Here is an 18595-nt window from a genome sequence, read left to right as displayed (position 1 = left end):
TCCAACCCTTCTAACTTCCTAACAAAAAAATGATGTTTCAAAAATTGTGCTGATGTAAATTAAACATGTGGCAAATGTTATTTATTAACTATTTTGTGTGACTCATCTCTCTGAATTAAAGGCATCAAAATTAAAAGTTTGAAAATTGCTAAATTTTTTACATTTTCTCCAAATTTCTGATTTTTTTCACAAATAAAAGAAAGTCACATCTAACAAATTTTACCACAATTATGACGTACAATATGCCATAAGAAAACAGTCTCAGAATCAGTGGGATCCATTGAAGCGTTCCAGAATTATTACCACATTGACACTGGTCAGAATTGTAAAAATTGACCTGTTCATGAAGGTGAAAATTGGCTTTGGAGTGAAGGGGTTAAGACAGGTGTGCACAATGGAATGGTCCCTTTTATCCTTTAGATATAAGATTTTATTGATGTTTTATATAAGCCGAAATTAAGAATATTCCTTACTGGACTGCTAGAGATTCCTCCACATTGGGAAATATCCTGTGTGAAGTCATCATATTATTTATGGAGAGAATTATTGCTCATGCCAAGTTTTCTGCAGAATCTGCATTATGTAATGTGACAGATTTATTTGGATCACGTGATCTGGCAGTTCTTAGTAAAATATATAAAAAACAGGGCTTCTTAATTTTTTTTGATGACGTGATAAATAATTGATGATTGATTTTCAGATAAATTTGCTAGTTTTGTGAAGTGCATGAAATACTGTATATTATGGAGTAACTGAGCACAGGTGAAAATTGCTGCTTCCAGTGATATTAAATCAAACTCTGCCTGGGAGGCAAAATGTTCTCTGCTGGCCCTCTCCTGCTCCCTTCTAACCTGTAACTGCAGATTAATAAGTGACTATTATAGAAATTCATACCCCAACGCTGAGGAGTCCACTACTGATGGGGATTATTCAATGTCTAATTTTTGTCAAGAAGAACTGGGAGAGCCAATAGTCTTATATAAATATGCACTATGCAACTTTCCTTTCATGTGTAGTAGTATGGAGTCAAGGGGTTGACACCGACATTCTGCAACTGCTGATACCAGTGTTGGTTTGGGGTGACAATAGTGGGATACTCGGTACCGGGCCCGATGAGCTTCAATGGGGGATATCACAGCAGCTGGGACCCGGCCCGTGGCCCTGGGCGCCCATTGTAAAAGGGGGAAAATGTTCAGTGTGCTTATGATGATTAGAATGAATGAGTCGTGACGCCACCTGTGGTGTTCTGCAATGAAGATGTTAAGCCGACGCTGCAGACAGATCCTCTGGGACAGTTGGTGTGGTGCAGCAAGGATGTTATAGCCCTCCACAGGCAGGGCTGTAGTCCCAGGGCAGAGTAGGTGAAGTGACACTTAGATGGTGTAGTGTCGGGAGCAGGGGATGTAGCAGTGCCGGGCAGGTTGACGCAGGAATAAGTGGAGGACACCAGGGCATGTAGTTCCAAAGCTTTACTCAGTCTGTTGTGGCACATGAGCCCGCATCCGTGCCGTGTCCTCCGGGTCAGGAGCTCAGCCAACTTCCAGACAAGATGAAGTACTCCTTTCCAACACTCCGCCAACTTATGTGCCTTTTCTGAACGTCTCCCACTTAGCGCCTTTAGTGAAGTACTCACAGTACTGAGTTACACTGGAGTTCCTCCGGTCAGATGTTCCTATGAACTCTACTTGTACGGCAGACAGCTGTAGCCTACTTCGGGGACTCCTTACTACCTAGTCCCAGCTCACTATCGTTGCTGTTGTGCCCCCAAGTCTGGTGTGGGAATAAAGTGATGACAACTTCTATTCCTCCGGTATCTGCTGCAGGACCATTAGTATCCATACAACCTTGGGGACCGGACCCTGGCCTTGCACTTAGAACTTGGGAAGGGTTCTCCTCTGACCCTCATCCTTAGTTCTCTTCTTCTCCTCACGTTCCGTACTAATCCTTTCCTTCTTATGGAGAGTCAGGCTTTCTATCAAAGTCCCTTTCCTGTGCCAGCGGACCCAGGTCACTGAGGTCGGCTGCAGCACTTCCTTCATCCATCCCGCTCAGGGGATCTTCTCTCACAGACTGACCTCGTCAGACTCCTGTGACAAACTGACTGAATCCTAAACCCTTCCCGCTCTTTTAGTGCAGACTAAACTCCACCCACCTCCCAGCACGCTTCATGTTCCAAGCAGGGAGCCGCCAAAGGGTGCTTTGCTACACTACTGTGTTGTGTGGGATGCATTTGTTGGAGTGTGGTCAGGTGTCTCCACCTTACCTGAATGGTGGGGTACCACACCTCAGGAGGAGGTGCAGTACCTCTCTGGCGACTGAACCCTCAGGGGCGCCACATAAGACCACCAATAACATTGACTCTGGGGGACCACTATTCAGCTACATGCAAATATTACATTACCCTCATTCACAAATGTACCTATGATTCTTTAGAATAATAAATTGGGTGGCTTATTAAATGAACAATGAGATCCTGCTTCGGTTTGTACTGTACATATAGAATCTTGTGTGTTGTGCCAACTCTTACTCATATAGGGTCGTCGTATCCCACTCGTGTATAGCGGCCCATCAAGGGATTCACCGGTTTCCCTGTGGGCCAGCCGAAGAGAGGTTGTTATTAAAGGGTTTTCTCACAAAGTTAATTTTAAAGTTGATTTTAATCAATAGATTCTTGAAATAATAATAATTTCCACCACTGGATGTGTTAAAAAAATGTTCCTGAGCTGAGATAATCTTATAAATGTGTCCCTGCTAAGGCTGGTTTCACACTAGCATTTTTTAGCACTCCGCTTTGTGCGTGTCCTTGCGCATGCGCCCTGTGCCCCTATCTTTAACGCATGATGCGTTTTTTGTTTGCGATTCTATTGTGCACGAAGTGCAGCGCTAAAAAGCGCTAATGTGAGACTAGTCTAAGACGACCTCCAGCCCGAAGAGCCAAAAGTCATGGGTCTCCTGCCCCTCTACATTTTCCGTGCACACCTACACTCCATGCCACCCACTTTATAGGGAACTGATACACAGTCATAGATAGAGCTGTGTTGTGTCTTTCATCCTGAAATCATTGAAATGCTCAAATGTGTTGTGTCCTCCACTTAGAAGGACACTCATTGGAGCTGCTCGCCCTGCTGGATAATTAATGTAGGTATTCTTTAGGACTGTATGTTATTATAGTAGAATAAGTGGATATTTGAATATGTGATATGTGACTCAAACAACATTGTTAAAGGGGTTGTATTAAGTTTGCAAGTTATCCTCTATTTAAAGAATATGAGGTAACGTCCTGATTGCTGGGGTTCCCTGTCTGAAGGGGCCAGAGATCAAGCATACTCATCTCCGCTCCATTCATTCTCTATAACAGGGGTGGGGAACCTTTTTTCTGCAAGGGCCATTTGGATATTTATACCATCCTTCAAGGGCCGTACAAATCAGCACATTAACTCTACCCACAAAGTACGTCTTGAAGCTGACACTGGTGTCAGGACGTAATCCTTCGCATGCGTCTCAGTATAACACATGCTCACATAACAATGGCCGGTGGCCGTCAAAACAAGCAGCCGGCCCAAAAATTGTGGTCCTCCAAAATCTGTCCGGGAGCTGGATAAAAGGTCATAGCGGGCTGTAAAGGTCCCGCGGATCTGAGGTTCCCCCACCCCTGCTCTCTAATTTTGCCGGAGATTACCAAATGTTCTTGGCTTGCTGCTGCAGCCATAGAAGAGTGAACGTGTGAATGATCAACCTCAACTTCAAATTGAGCTCTCCGGAGCCCCATTACTACGGTTAGTGGAGATTTCAGGGGTTACAACCCCAGCAATCAGTGATATGGGATAAACTCCAAACTTGGTACAACTGCCTTAAAATACAAGACTATACTAACCAATGTATGGCCTGCTAATGTTTCAGGATCTTTCCTACAAGGATCGCCACTGGCATGAAGCCTGTTTTCACTGCTTCCAGTGCAAGCGCTCATTGGTGGATAAACCATTTGCTGCTAAGGATGAGCATCTCATTTGTACTGAATGTTACTCTAATGAATATTCTTCCAAGTGCAATGAATGCAAGAAAACAATTATGCCAGGTTAGTTCATTATTGGGGACTTGTAAGAAGATGGAAATAAAAGGAATTTTGTTCACTGTTCCTGAATTTCTTTGTAATTTTCAATACTGCAAATATTAATTTCTAATATTTATAACTGCTTTAACCACCTTGTGTTTTCACACCCTTTTATAATGTATTGAGTATATTTTATTAAGAATAATCAAAAATATTAGATTTGTTTCTGTCTCTTCACTCTGTATTTTTTGCACAGTTTGTTTCTCTCTGGGCTAATCTAATAGTTATATTCCTTGCAATGAGGATCAAATTTTTTTTTTTTTTTTTTGCCATACAGGAACCCGCAAGATGGAATACAAGGGGAACAGCTGGCATGAGACTTGTTTTATTTGTGCCCGATGCCAGCAGCCAATTGGAACAAAAAGCTTCATCCCCAAAGAAAACCAAAACTTTTGTGTGCCATGTTATGAAAAGCAGTTTGCAATGCACTGCATCCAGTGTAAAAAAGTAGGTGATCAAAATCCCCACAGTATGTCTGACTTTCCACTATATAGGAATTTATTAGTAAAAAGTAATAAACTGTGTCTCCTTAAGGGCTAGCTCACACTTGTGTATAACACAGCCGAGTGCTAACCGATGGTTTACTGGATATTACTGTACTTGGCCCATTGTCATACTATGGGGCAGTGCTGATTGCAGTTTTTTTCTCATACCGATTTGGCTTGAGAAAACAATAGCAGCATACTGCAAATGGCCTCGAAATTCGGATCACGCGCACTCAAGTCTACGGGGGCTTGTAAATCATCAGATTGCACTCGGGTGTCTTCCAAGTGGAATCCGATGTACGTGAACAGATACAATGGAGAAATTATGTTTTCCATCTTCTCCGCACCTGTGGTACAATTTTTTCATGCAAGCGATTCGGATCACACTCGGATAACACTCGAATCAAATTCTGATAGAGTTTTATCCCAGTGTCATTAGTCTAATCGACCCAATTCTCTCACATGATAGCATATATGGCAGTGTGAACGAATCCTTAAAGAGAACCTGTCAGTAGGATTTCGCAATATAAAGTAAAGGTATGGTCATAATGGTGTTGCTATACAGATTAAATTGATACCTTTGGTGAATCAATCCGATCTGTGGGTCTTATTTAATCAGGATTTGAAGTTTTATTCTAATGATATTTCATTGCACAAGGGTGGGACTGTGGGTAGGGAAATCTCCTACTGCTCCGGCCCTTCCATCTGCCTCTGGGGTTTCAATGGCATGTCACTGTTTATTCAGTAATCTGCCTCCTATTTGAAATTTCACTTCAGCATGGGTGGCGCGTGCACAGTTTGATTTTACGGCTGGTCTTCAATAAAATGGCACATGCGCAGATTGAGATCTCAAATCAAAAAAGTCTTCATTAATCTCCAACAAATTAATTTCCCGTTTGCCATGCTTTAGAATGCTATTAACCGGCAGATTATCCCCATATCTACAGGATAATAATGTTTGGGAACATGACAGGCTCCCTTTAATTTTAGCAATGTTGCTCAGATGGAACATGAAGAAATAATGATGGTCAATTTTTGGCTCTAAAGTGACAGTTCTCCATCATTATATAAGATTTATGAAGACTATTGAAATACCATTGAAAAGATATCAAGCAAGTCAGGACTGTAGTATACCTAGTATCAAGCTGATAAAAATTCCATATATTCACCAAGTTCTCCATTATTTCCATTCTTGGGAATGCTGGGTGGGAGATGTAATGGTTGCCATTAGGATTGTTATGCAGGTTTCCCAATTTCCTGAATGGCAAAGCAGAGAATAAATCACAGCCGAACTAGACAGATCTGCTATTCAGGAATCTAGTAATTCTTGGAAACAACATCTGGGAGCTGTAACATTTGTTGTCAACAGGCGTTTAACGAAACACATATGACTTATTAAAAGTTCAAGAGATTTTTTTTACCTGGTTTGTAGAAGAGGACAACATAAAGAGTAGCTAAACTTTTGTTTTAGTTTTTTCATAATTTTGTCCATCTTAGAAAGTTATGAAATTTTGCATGTCTGTCGCTTCCAAAGCCATTCTTTTCCCTAGTCTATTTGGGAGTACAGGTGTTGGCAGTGAAATAGTCAGCTTGGCATCTGTGTCTCACAAAAGCTGCATTTACACTGGCCAATAATTGATTATAATGCTAACGATCCATCAGTCACGATGATTGTGTAGCGTGACTGGGTTGAGCAAGTTAACGTGTCGTCCATGGTGTATGAAATTGTGTAGGAAAGCAAAAAAAACTCATTCAACTTTAGAATATTGTGTAATGTAAATGGAGACTGTTGACTTGTTTCAAGGCAAAAAATGGCTCAGTAGTTTTTGGAGCATTGGAATGAGTACGTGTTCGTGACTAGCAAAGAATGTTCGCTTCACTAATTCAATTTCACTTTCTTTGTACAGTATCAGCGGAGATGTTTGTACAATACTTTGTGAATTCATGTAATTGAAATAAATAGTGTCACTTAGACATTATTCGGACATCAGTTTTTTGATGTCCAGGAAAAACGGACCGAGTTTCATTAGTGATTTTCATCAGAGTTTGATCTGAGTTTCATCAGTTTTTGGAAAAAATGAAGTTTCTCCATCTTCTCTAATCAGTACGTGAAAAACGGACAGCACACGGTTGGTATCCGAATGATGTCCGATGTTTTTCACAGACTCACAGACTTGTAGTGACAATTTTGATCTGACACTCGGATAAGAATCTGACATGTCTCTGTGATTTTGCATGGACATCTTGGTCCGAGTAAAAAAATTGGACATGTGAACAGCCCCATAATAGACCATCACAGGTTCGAGTGCTAGCCGTGAAAAAACGGATAGCACTCATATGTGGAAAAACTGAAGTGTGAATGAGCCCTTGTGGGATTTGAGCACTTAACGCGCTTATGCTTCAGATTATCTGTCCGTGTGATCACAGTGTATGATGTTTGATGTCATGATCACTATTCAACCATTTCATTTATGATTGTCTTCCTATATAAACACTTGTCTGACGAAGTTTACTAGTTGTGAGATATGATTACATCGTTCATCATTTAAATGATTATCTACTCATGTAAACAAATCTTGACGGGGTTGTCCTGGACTTTTACATGAATGGTCTACCTTTAGGATAGGTCATCAATATCTGATCAGTGAAGGTGGGACACCTAGAACCCCCGCCAATTAGCTGCTCCCGGAGCCTATTGCTTCGGATGAGGGCGAATGTGCAGTACCCGGCCGTAGCCACTATACCGTTGATGGAGCTGTGCTGGGTAGCTTTGCAACTGAGCACATTGAGAACAAATGGTCAGTCGATTTCCAGATGTCACACCCCTACCGATCAGGTATTGATGAACTATCCTTAGGATAAGCCATTAATGTCCTGACCAACCCTTTTAAATCTGGGGACCAGCTGCTGCAGGAGATTGGATAAGCACAACACTCGGAGGAGGAGACGAGCATTGACCTTTTCACTGCCAGCATCTGTTATTCCAAATGGTTACATTCCGACATCAGATTGGGGGAAAGAAGGGGTTTGGAAGCCACAAAAATGCAATTCTCTCACAGGAATGAAGACTAATCCCCTAATAAATTAATTTTCAAAGTTTCATAACATTCTGGACTTAAATAAATAACTACATTTATTAATATTTAGTTACTCTTTAAGATCTTGTTTTTAAAGCATTTCATATCTTCAAGATAAATAAAACTTTTATTTCCAAAAGCTAAGATCTGATATCAACTCTTTTTTTAATTCAAGGCCATCACAACAGGAGGTGTCACCTATCGGGATCAGCCCTGGCATAAGGAATGTTTTATTTGTACGGGCTGCAAGAAACCATTGTCTGGGCAAAGATTCACTTCCCGGGATGAGTTTGCTTACTGCCTGAATTGCTTCTGCAATTTGTATGCCAAGAAATGTGCTGGATGCACCAGTCCCATAAGTGGTATATATACATAATTTTTTTTATATTTAGTTTATTATATCTGACATTAAAAACGTTGGCCACTACTTTTAGATTGAATGGTGACCTACAGTATCTTTAAGATACGTACTCACTGTCAGATCATTGGGGGCCCAACACCTGGCACTTCCACTGAACAGGTGTGATCAGATTTGGTAGTAGCCTTAAATGGGAGTTGAGCTATGGTATTCCACTCCATACCAAGATGATCACAGCTGATATGTGGAAATGCCAAGTGTCAAACAAATCCTAATCTAACCTATTCTTTTAAACCCCTTTTTAAAAAGCACTGCTCTGAAAAGTATGAACTGTAGACATTTAATTGTGTTATATAAGATTAAAGGGAGTAATATACAGGTTTATGGGACTTATATTTTATTCATAGAGTTCCCAGGTGTTTGTATATATAGGTGTCCAGTGGGCGGACTTACTCAGTGATTGACAGCTCTCTCTGCATGCTCAGTCATAGAGGGAAGACTGCCGATCACTGATTTGGACCGCCCACTGGACTTATATAGATACCAGGGATTTCTGTGAATAATATACAAGTTTTGCTTAACTTTTCCCACCACAATATACATCAATCTGATCAGTTCCTCCTGCTCTATAATGTCCTGCCTGCAGATCAGATGCATTTTCAACATATGTTTCCTTTATGCTTCAAAGCATTGTATTCTACAAGGGAAGCATAAAAATGCAACAGTGAAAAGTAAAAGGTTTAAAGCAATTCTGCACTCAAAGGGTTTGTCATGTCTTGTGATACTGATTGATTGAGGTTCAACACCCATCTGCTACACCCTACAGAGCAATAATATACAGTGGGGCAAAAAAGTATTTAGTCAGTCAGCAATAGTGCAAGTTCCACCACTTAAAAAGATGAGAGGCGTCTGTAATTTACATCATAGGTAGACCTCAACTATGGGAGACAAACTGAGAAAAAAAAATCCAGAAAATCACATTGTCTGTTTTTTTTCATTTTATTTGCATATTATGGTGGAAAATAAGTATTTGGTCAGAAACAAGCAATCAAGATTTCTGGCTCTCACAGACCTGTAACTTCTTCTTTAAGAGTCTGCTCTTTCCTCCACTCATTACCTGTAGTAATGGCACCTGTTTAAACTTGTTATCAGTATAAAAAGACACCTGTGCACACCCTCAAACAGTCTGACTCCAAACTCCACTATGGTGAAGACCAAAGAGCTCTCAAAGGACACCAGAAACAAAATTGTAGCCCTGCACCAGGCTGGGAAGACTGAATCTGCAGTAGCCAACCAGCTTGGAGTGAAGAAATCAACTGTGGGAGCAATAATTAGAAAATGGAAGACATACAAGACCACTGATAATCTCCCTTGATCTGGTGCTCCACGCAAAATCCCACCCCGTGGGGTCAGAATGATCACAAGAACGGTGAGCAAAAATCCCAGAACCACGCGGGGGGACCTAGTGAATGAACTGCAGAGAGCTGGGACCAATGTAACAAGGCCTACCATAAGTAACACACTACGCCACCATGGACTCAGATCCTGCAGTGCCAGACGTGTCCCACTGCTTAAGCCTGTACATGTCCGGGCCCGTCTGAAGTTTGCTAGAGAGCATTTGGATGATCCAGAGGAGTTTTGGGAGAATGTCCTATGGTCTGATGAAACCAAACTGGAACTGTTTGGTAGAAACACAACTTGTCGTGTTTGGAGGAAAAAGAATACTGAGTTGCATCCATCAAACACCATACCTACTGTAAAGCATGGTGGTGAAAACATCATGCTTTGGGGCTGTTTCTCTGCAAAGGGGCCAGGACGACTGATCCGGGTACATGAAAGAATGAATGGGGCCATGTATCGTGAGATTTTGAGTGCAAACCTCCTTCCATCAGCAAGGGCATTGAATATGAAACGTGGCTGGGTCTTTCAACATGACAATGATCCAAAGCACACCGCCAGGGCAACGAAGGAGTGGCTTCGTAAGAAGCATTTCAAGGTCCTGGAGTGACCTAGCCAGTCTCCAGATCTCAACCCTATAGAAAACCTTTGGAGGGAGTTGAAAGTCCGTGTTGCCATGCGAAAAGCCAAAAACATCACTGCTCTAGAGGAGATCTGCATGGAGGAATGGGCCAACATACCAACAACAGTGTGTGGCAACCTTGTGAAGACTTACAGAAAACGTTTGACCTCTGTCATTGCCAACAAAGGATATATCACAAAGTATTGAGATGAAATTTTGTTTCTGACCAAATACTTATTTTCCACCATAATATGCAAATAAAATGAAAAAAAAACAGACAATGTGATTTTCTGGATTTTTTTTTCTCAGTTTGTCTCCCATAGTTGAGGTCTACCTATGATGTAAATTACAGACGCCTCTCATCTTTTTAAGTGGTGGAACTTGCACTATTGCTGACTGACTAAATACTTTTTTGCCCCACTGTAAGAAAGTTTGTGGATCCAGCTAAATGGATGTTGTTAGGTCTTGTTCCTGGGCAATCCACTCCACTGTGCGCTGATAAAGCTTGTGAGGTATTTAGCAGCTTTGTTCGAAATGATAAAAAAGTTTTTTTCAATCCAGCAAAGTGAACTAAAAGCATAAAATAAATCTTTATAGTGACTTCATTAAAATAGTAGCATGGCCATAGAAAAATACTCTGGCTGACTGTTAATCATAGATAAAGTAAGAAAATGACAAAAATATTGCAACGAAAACAAATAATGTCCACTAATTAGATGGCAGCACATATTAGCAGCACCTGAAAAGCAAATTATTAACCCTAAAATGGGATGCTGTGGACATGCATATGTCCCATACCCAGCCATGTAACATTTTTTCCACAATAGATACAGTTAACTGCAATAGCTATAACAATCTTAGTGAACAACAGTCTCATAATGACTAAAGATGAGCGAACCCTATCTTAAAAATTCAGGGTTTGTACCGGACAGCTAGTGTCCGGTGTTAAACATCGAACATGGAAGTCTGTTGCATGGAACTCCCGGAAGTCTGTTTCTGTTGCAATGTTTGGAGTTCCATGGGAAGTCTGTTGCAGAGAGAGAGAATTTTCCAGCTCAAAAGTCTGGGTCTCTATTCTTTTGCATGGGGTTTGGGTTCTGGTTCAAGTTCAGGTAAGGCCTCTTTCACACATCAGTTTTTTGCCTTCAGGCGCGATCCGGCTTTTTTTTGTAAAACCGGATCCGGCAAAATGCAATGCCGGATCCAGTTTTTCCCCATTGACTTGCATTAGCGCCGGATCGTGCCGGATGGCATTGCGTTTCATCCGTTTTTTGCCGGATCCGGCAACTTGTCTCATTCCGGCGTCTGGAAAAAACGGCTACTGTAACTTTTTTGTCTCCGGCGAAAAAGCCGGAAGCGCCGGATCCGGCGCTTCCAGCTTTTTGCTACAATGAAAGTCTATGGGCGCCGGAATGCGCCGGATCCAGAAAAAGACGGATCCAGCCACCGGATCCGGTTTTTTTAAGTCTGCGCATGCTCAGATCCAATTGGCCAGCCCCCAGGAACAGATATAACCTGCTAGACGGATCCAGCAAAAAAACGGATCCGTTTCTACAGTTCTCCAAAATTTATGCCGGATCCGTTTTTTCTAAAAATAGCCGGATCCTGCCTGACGGCAAAAAACTGATGTGTGAAAGTAGCCTAACTGAACTGAACTTTGGAATAAAGTTCGGGTCGGGTACCAGAATCCGAACTTCCACGGGTCCACTCTTCCCTGATAATGACACAAAATACTCATAGGAGATAACTGATGTCAGTTTGTACTACTGACAATCTTAGTTCACATTAGTCTTGTATTGATGCGAAGTATTAATAAGCCAAAAAAGGAGTATATGCAAAAAGAAAAAAAATGTTTAGACTGATATGTTTTCTTCCAAATATGAATCCAATCTAAAATGATTTTGGAAAAACGGTTTTCAACAAACAAGGTCTCTAAAAGGAAGCTGTCATGTTGAAAATGGTATCTAATGCAGGCAGGATATTATAGAGCAGGAAAAGCTGATCAGATTTATACACATTTTTGTGGGAAAGTTTCAATAAAACCTACATTTTATTTCTAGATATCTCAGAGGTTTGTATGTACATGAACCAGTGGTGGGTCCTATTCAGTGATTGATCTTATTTCCTGTATGATACTGTATGTGCATTCAGAGATCGCTGTTATTCACTAGAGGAACCATCCAGTTGACTTATATAGAGTGGATGTAAAAAGTCTACTCATCCCTGTTAAAATTCCAGGCTTTTGTCATGTAAACAAATCATACCAAGAATAATTTCAAAGCGTTTTCCATTCCCAAACTTTGATCTTCAGACAAAGCCATTCTTTCATTGATTTGGAGTTATGCATAGGGTCGTTGTTGTGCTGAAAGGTGAAATTCCTCTTCATGTTCAAAATAGCCCCAAAGCATAATTCTGTCTCCATCATGCTTCACTGTGGAGATGGGGTTCTTTTGGAGATGTGCAGTGTTGCCTTTGCACCAAGCATACCTTTTGGAATTATGGACAATAAATTCCTCTTCATGTTCAGTTTTTTTTAGCAGAGGCCTGAAGGTTTTGATGCAAAATTGACTGCCGAAAAAAATTGCCCCAAAGCATATTTCTGCCTCCACCATGCTTCACTGTGGCGATGGGGTTCTTTTGGGTATGTGCAGTGTTGTTTTGCACCAAACTTACCTTTTGGAATTATGGACAAAAAATTCAATATTGGTCTTATCATACTATAACAAGTTTAACCACATTCTTATGGCAGATGTAAGTTTTGGCAAGATATAGTTGGGCTTGGAAGTTTTCTATGTATAAAAAGGCTTCCATCTTGCCACTCCGCCCAACACACCAGAACTATGAAGAATACGGGTGATTGTTGTCACAACCAGTAATTGTCAGAAATTCCTGCAGATTCTTTAATTTGCTATACACCTTTTGGGAGCCTCTTGGAACAATTTTCTTCTTGTCTTTTCATTAATTTTTGAGGTACATCCATTTTTAGGTAATGTCACTTTTGCACCAAATTTAAGCCACTTATTGATGACTGTATTCACAGTGTTCCATGATATACAAGGTATGTATCTAATGCCTTGGAAATGTTGTTGTACCCCACTCATGACTGATAACTTTCAACAATGAGATCCCTTTGCTGTGTTGTAAGCTGTTTACAGACCATGGCTTTTGCTGTAAAATGCAGCTAAGAAAACATCAGGAAAATCATAAGAGCTATACATTATATGGGATTAATCAGAATCCCTGTAAATGACAGTGGCTGTGTACTGACTACTATTAAACGTGAGTTTAAATGTGATTGACTAGTGGTGAACGCAACTATATTCCCAGTTATAAAAGGGTGTTCACACTTATGCAAACACATTATTTTAGTTTATTTTTATTAACCCCTTCAAAATGATTTTACTTTGTTTCTCAATGGATTTGAACAGATTAGAGCTGACATTAAAAGTGGAAAAAGTTCTGAAAAGATTATTCTTTGTATGATTTTTGTACAAGACAAAAACCTGCCATTTTAAAAAGGACGTGTAGACTTTTTATATCCACTGTACATACAAACACCAGGATTTTCAAGAAATAAAATATACTGTAACTTATACTAATTCTTTCTTACAAACCTATTTATCTTTCTGCTCAGCCTTTCTTTCTCAATACCATGCTGTCTGCAGATCACACCTATGTATAACTTGACAGGTTTCTTTTAAAGAATATACATATGTACAATAACAAATTCTAAAGGTATCACTCCGAGAATAGTTTTGTCATCATTGGGCAGAAAAGTATTCACACCCAAAGAATATACAGAACTGCTTTAAGGCTACTTCCATGCTATATACAGTATAGTGATATTCCCAGGATGTCATTCATTTTGCGATACTTGGGAGATCTTTGGTCCTCTATATGAACAATAATATATTCCTGTAGTTATTTTCATATTGTGTATTAGTTTTTGTAATGTTGTTTTATATTTGTGATTTCTTTCAAATACCAGGGCTTGGAGGAACAAAATACATATCATTTGAGGAACGTCAATGGCACAGTGATTGCTTTAATTGTAAGAAGTGTGCTATTTCCTTGGTTGGTCGTGGATTTCTTACCGAAAGAGATGACATTCTATGTCCTGAATGTGGAAAGGATATATAAAAAGAAATATGAAAAAGACAGACAAAAGCATAAGACTAACAAATCAACAATATAACATGTATGCTTCAAGAAATATGTACAAATTGTGTGTTGTTCCCTATTACAGTGACCCAGGTGGGTTGGTCCTTTATATCCCTGAGCAGATTATATATGATAGATGATGCGAATTACAAGTGTTAGAGCTTCATATAAGTTTATAAGCTAGATGTTTTCTGGCGTTATATTTTAGAAGTATATTTTATTACAGTGTGTACAATAGTACTGTGCTAATGCACAAACTTTATTTCTTTTTAGTTAATCACATATATATTGTATCTTTTATTCATAGTGATGTTTATAAAAGCATATACCCTGTTCACAATGCATTTTTGCATTACATCTAGGTTTTATGTCTGAATTTCCCAAGAAATGGGATTTAGACAGAGCCCACAAGTGCCTGCTATATCCTGAACAGAGTTTAAATGGACTCAGTTTGTGTTTTTTTCTTAATGTGTCTGCCGTTTCAGACTTGCACAAGACTGGAGAATATTATGTTCTTGGGCCCATCTAAATAATACAAACAGAGTTCATTTTGGGGGTTTCTGTCTAAATCACATTTTTCTGGGATTCAGACAAAGCTCATGGACATAATGCTGAAATGTGCACTGTGTAAACATGGTTTTAGTTGGAAGGGAGAAAATATATGGGATTGGAAACATCAATTGACAACCTTTAAAATTTTCTTTCCTTACGGCACCTTGTTTCTACCCTGGCAGTTACAATGTGTATATCATTGTAAGATGACCAAAACATATTCTGATAACAGCATATTGCTGTAATGACATTACATAACTACCTTATTTGATGGCTAAAATACTAAAAGCCCCAAGGAATATGAGACAGACCCACTCTAGGTCAATAGGGCCCTTCGTTATTCATCAGAATTCATATCAAGGCAAATTTACCATAATTGTCATACTTTGATATACTCTGATATGAACAGAAATAATGACACTAATGTGAACATAGATTTACACATAATGGTTCTCTTCATGTTTTCACTTTGCTTAGTAAGGCACATCAATGTCATGCTACCTTTTGGAGTTTCTCAGTGGTACCGCCTCTGGGTACCATGTTGCATGGTCCATTATCACCAGAATGTATTGGTGACTCCTGGTGGACTTAACTAAGGGCCCGACAAAGTCCTTGGCAATCCGGTCAAATGGGATTTTGAATTATGGGCAATGGCGCTAGGGGACTGTGGAAGTGGGATATGGGAGCAATTAGCTGACAGGTAGGTCAGGATCACCAGAAATTAACAATGTCCCAGTGACAACCAGGCCAGTAGAACCTCTGAAGGACCTGCTCTTGTGTTTTTTCTACTCCTAGATTCCCAACCAAGACAAGAGAAGGGGCCAGATCTAACATCCTACTCCTATAGGGACCTGGCACAAACAACTGCTCTATCACTTCCCCTCTTGGTTAGTGATCCGATAAAGCAGCTTCTCATTTAAAGTAAAATATGGAAACCTGGTGTCGACCCCCAGGTCTTGAGAAACCCCATTTATCACATTATCAAAATCCCCTTTCAACATAAGATCTTGCATTTGGGCAGTCCCATAATTCCCCCCCAGAAACCCCCAATTCAGGAATCTAATCCTCATGGTTCACTGTCTTGACCTCGTCGCCAGCAATGACACACAAGAGGAATTCACCCGCTTATGACTGCAATGAAGATTCTTCTTGGGTGGACCGTCTCCTGTCTGAGTTAGTGGGCACCTTCGCCTTTTCCCACAATTCCCAGAACAGGCTCAAGTCCCACCTGATTAGCACTGGTTGTAGCAAGTCTTTTACTACCCCAACCTCATGGGCTTCAGTGCCACAATTTGTTTTTATCGTCACTCTGGCAACAGTGGACGGCCACATGTTTTCCTGGGATCAATAGTGAGGGAGTTTGTCCCTTATCAGGGTCACCAAACTCCCTGAGTCTAAGAGTCCCAACACCAGCACCCCATTTATTGTCATAGGACATGCCTGCGGTCCTTCACTGGGCTAAAAGTCCACACTGGAGGCGGGATAGGCATAGTATGAACATGGTCTCCCTAGGCTGCAGTCCATCTGTTCAGAGAACATAGGACACCGGGTAGTTATGTGTCCAGGACGTGACATCTCCTGCAGATCAAGTCTTTACCTGTGGCCATTGGCAACTCCTCAACAACACCTTGGGACCTTGAAATCCCACCAGTAGTGGCTCTACTACCCCTCTTATGATATTCAGGCTCCATCTGGTAACCCAAGTTGGAGAAGCAACACCACCCGGCTTCCTAAGGGACTTCTCGACCACCTGGTACGTTTTTACTAGGCCAACCTAGTGTGTGGGGGATGGCAGGCCATGCACTGATGCCGGCAGGGTTGTTACAGCCGCGCACTGACTTGATGAGTCTTTGCTCCACAATAGGTTTTAGCTGAATGTGAGTCCGAGGAGAGAGACTCTCAGATTTATCTTTGAAGTAAAGTTCGGTTGAACCCGTCTTTGCACGGATCCGCTCATCCCATATTGATAATCCTTTTCACTTAAGCTCTACAGCATGACAACAACCATGTTGCACATAACTAGGTAAGATAATGTAAACTAACTACATACGAGCTAAGGTAGCATTACATGGTGAGCATATAGACATGTGTCATTTGTTTCTGTATATTTTTTAAGTTTTATAAAACCCCAAATGCTGGGATGAATCACTTGGTCACCAGCAGATCCTCCTAGAAATGGGGTTGCCCAGATGGAAAATTCCTTTAAGCATGTTGATGTAAAAGGACACTTTCAATTAATTGAAAATGTAAGGGAGAATTCTTTAATAATAAATAATGCTAATGTTCACCATGTAAGGGAACATTTTTCCTTCTTTTTCAGTGTAACATGGATACAAAATAAAAGCTATACATTGTAGTAGAAGCAGAAGAAGAGTTTATATAGACATATATTTTAATTAAAATTCTACAGAACTACATAGTGCTACATTTCACAATAAAGATGTTTTGTTGCGTGTTTTAATGTATGAGTGAATTGCAACAATGAAAAAAACAACACATTGTCAGTATTATATCTGTTGGAATCAAATTGCACTATATACCGTAACATACTTCTGTATAAAAATAAAAACCTTCAAATAAAAACTTGTATTTGTTTTCTTAAGGCTGGGGTCAGGCGAATGAATAAAAAAATGGATGATTTTCATTCGTATTGTTATCCATGTGCCTTCCGTGTCTCTGTATTAAACTTCCATGTGACATCCGTATGTATAGATCATCATTTTCAAAATGTACATGATCAAATACTGAAGCATTGAGAAGCTGCCATGTTACAAAATAATTAATATAGGAAACTGAATATAATCATCTTGTTTTTATATGGACTAACGACAAGGTATTCATAACAATCGGATGCAGCAAAGATGTTTCATATGGATACAGTTTTTTCTTTGCACCCATAGACTTGAGCGCACAGGTCTCATCTGATATACAAAAAGCAAAACAATAGTGTGTGCTGTGATTTTTCTCTCACAATCGGTCCGAGAGAAAAAATTGTCATCTGAACTCCCCTACTGAATTACATTGGTTAGTTTGATGTCCGATATTTACTGAGACAGAACACGTCTGTATTATATGCTCATAAGAAACCAATTATCATACATGATCTGGCAGATGGAGAAAAATCAATTACGGACGAGACCCCTCCTGGTCACTAGGTATGAAGCCAGTTTTTGATCGGGTGAAATGTGACACATCAGTTGTATGTGCCTTCACTTCTAAACATGCCAGACTTATTTGCTGAACCATAGAGGGCTAGTCATGGGAAAGAGTATTAATATATTAGATTCTCTCCAATGTCCGTCAGTTTATTTAATTGTCAAATAAAGAAATGGTTGCACTCAGTTGCATTAAGGCATATCAAATATGAAATATATGAAGTACAAATAGCATAATGGCTTTTGTAATCTAGAAAAAACATATGAGATACTTAGCACAAAATTTGGCCAAAAGATATGAGCCCATTCACCAATGTCAAGGTGATCTCATTGAACGGGTCCCTATTCTAACTGCCTAGTGTGAACTAACCTCTGGCTAATAACATGGTAAAGCCTGTATATATAGGAAGATAGGAACCAAAATGTGATTGGATGTAATTAAAATCACAACTTGATGAAGGGCAGTGTGCTCAGTCAGAAAGTTAACATACAAATTTTCTGTCATTTGTATGTTAGCTTTCTGACTGAGCACACCACCCTTCATCAAGTTGTGATTTTAATTACATCCAATCACATTTTGGTTCCTATCTTCCTATATATACAGGCTTTACCATGTTATTAGCCAGAGGTTAGTTCACAGTAGGCAGTTAGAATAGGGACCCGTTCAATGAGATCA

At 40.1% G+C, this 18595-nt stretch overlaps 1 protein-coding gene across 1 annotated transcript in view; it reads left to right on the top strand.

Moving 5' to 3' along the window:
• FHL2 (four and a half LIM domains 2) overlaps positions 1-17350 on the top strand; it is a 106696-nt gene extending 89346 nt beyond the window's left edge. The window contains exons 3-6 of the mRNA XM_073550665.1: positions 3901-4075; positions 4389-4558; positions 7849-8035; positions 14040-17350. Coding sequence (XP_073406766.1) covers positions 3901-4075; positions 4389-4558; positions 7849-8035; positions 14040-14191 — 684 coding nt within the window. The 3' untranslated portion in view covers positions 14192-17350. The remainder of the gene's footprint in view (positions 1-3900; positions 4076-4388; positions 4559-7848; positions 8036-14039) is intronic.
• Positions 17351-18595: the final 1245 nt, after the last annotated feature.

The sequence above is a fragment of the Dendrobates tinctorius genome, unplaced genomic scaffold (assembly GCF_039654945.1).
Source record: "Dendrobates tinctorius isolate UK_male_01 unplaced genomic scaffold, ASM3965494v1 ptg000166l, whole genome shotgun sequence".
Lineage (NCBI taxonomy): Eukaryota > Metazoa > Chordata > Amphibia > Anura > Dendrobatidae > Dendrobates > Dendrobates tinctorius.
This window is presented reverse-complemented; position numbering and strand designations above follow the sequence as displayed.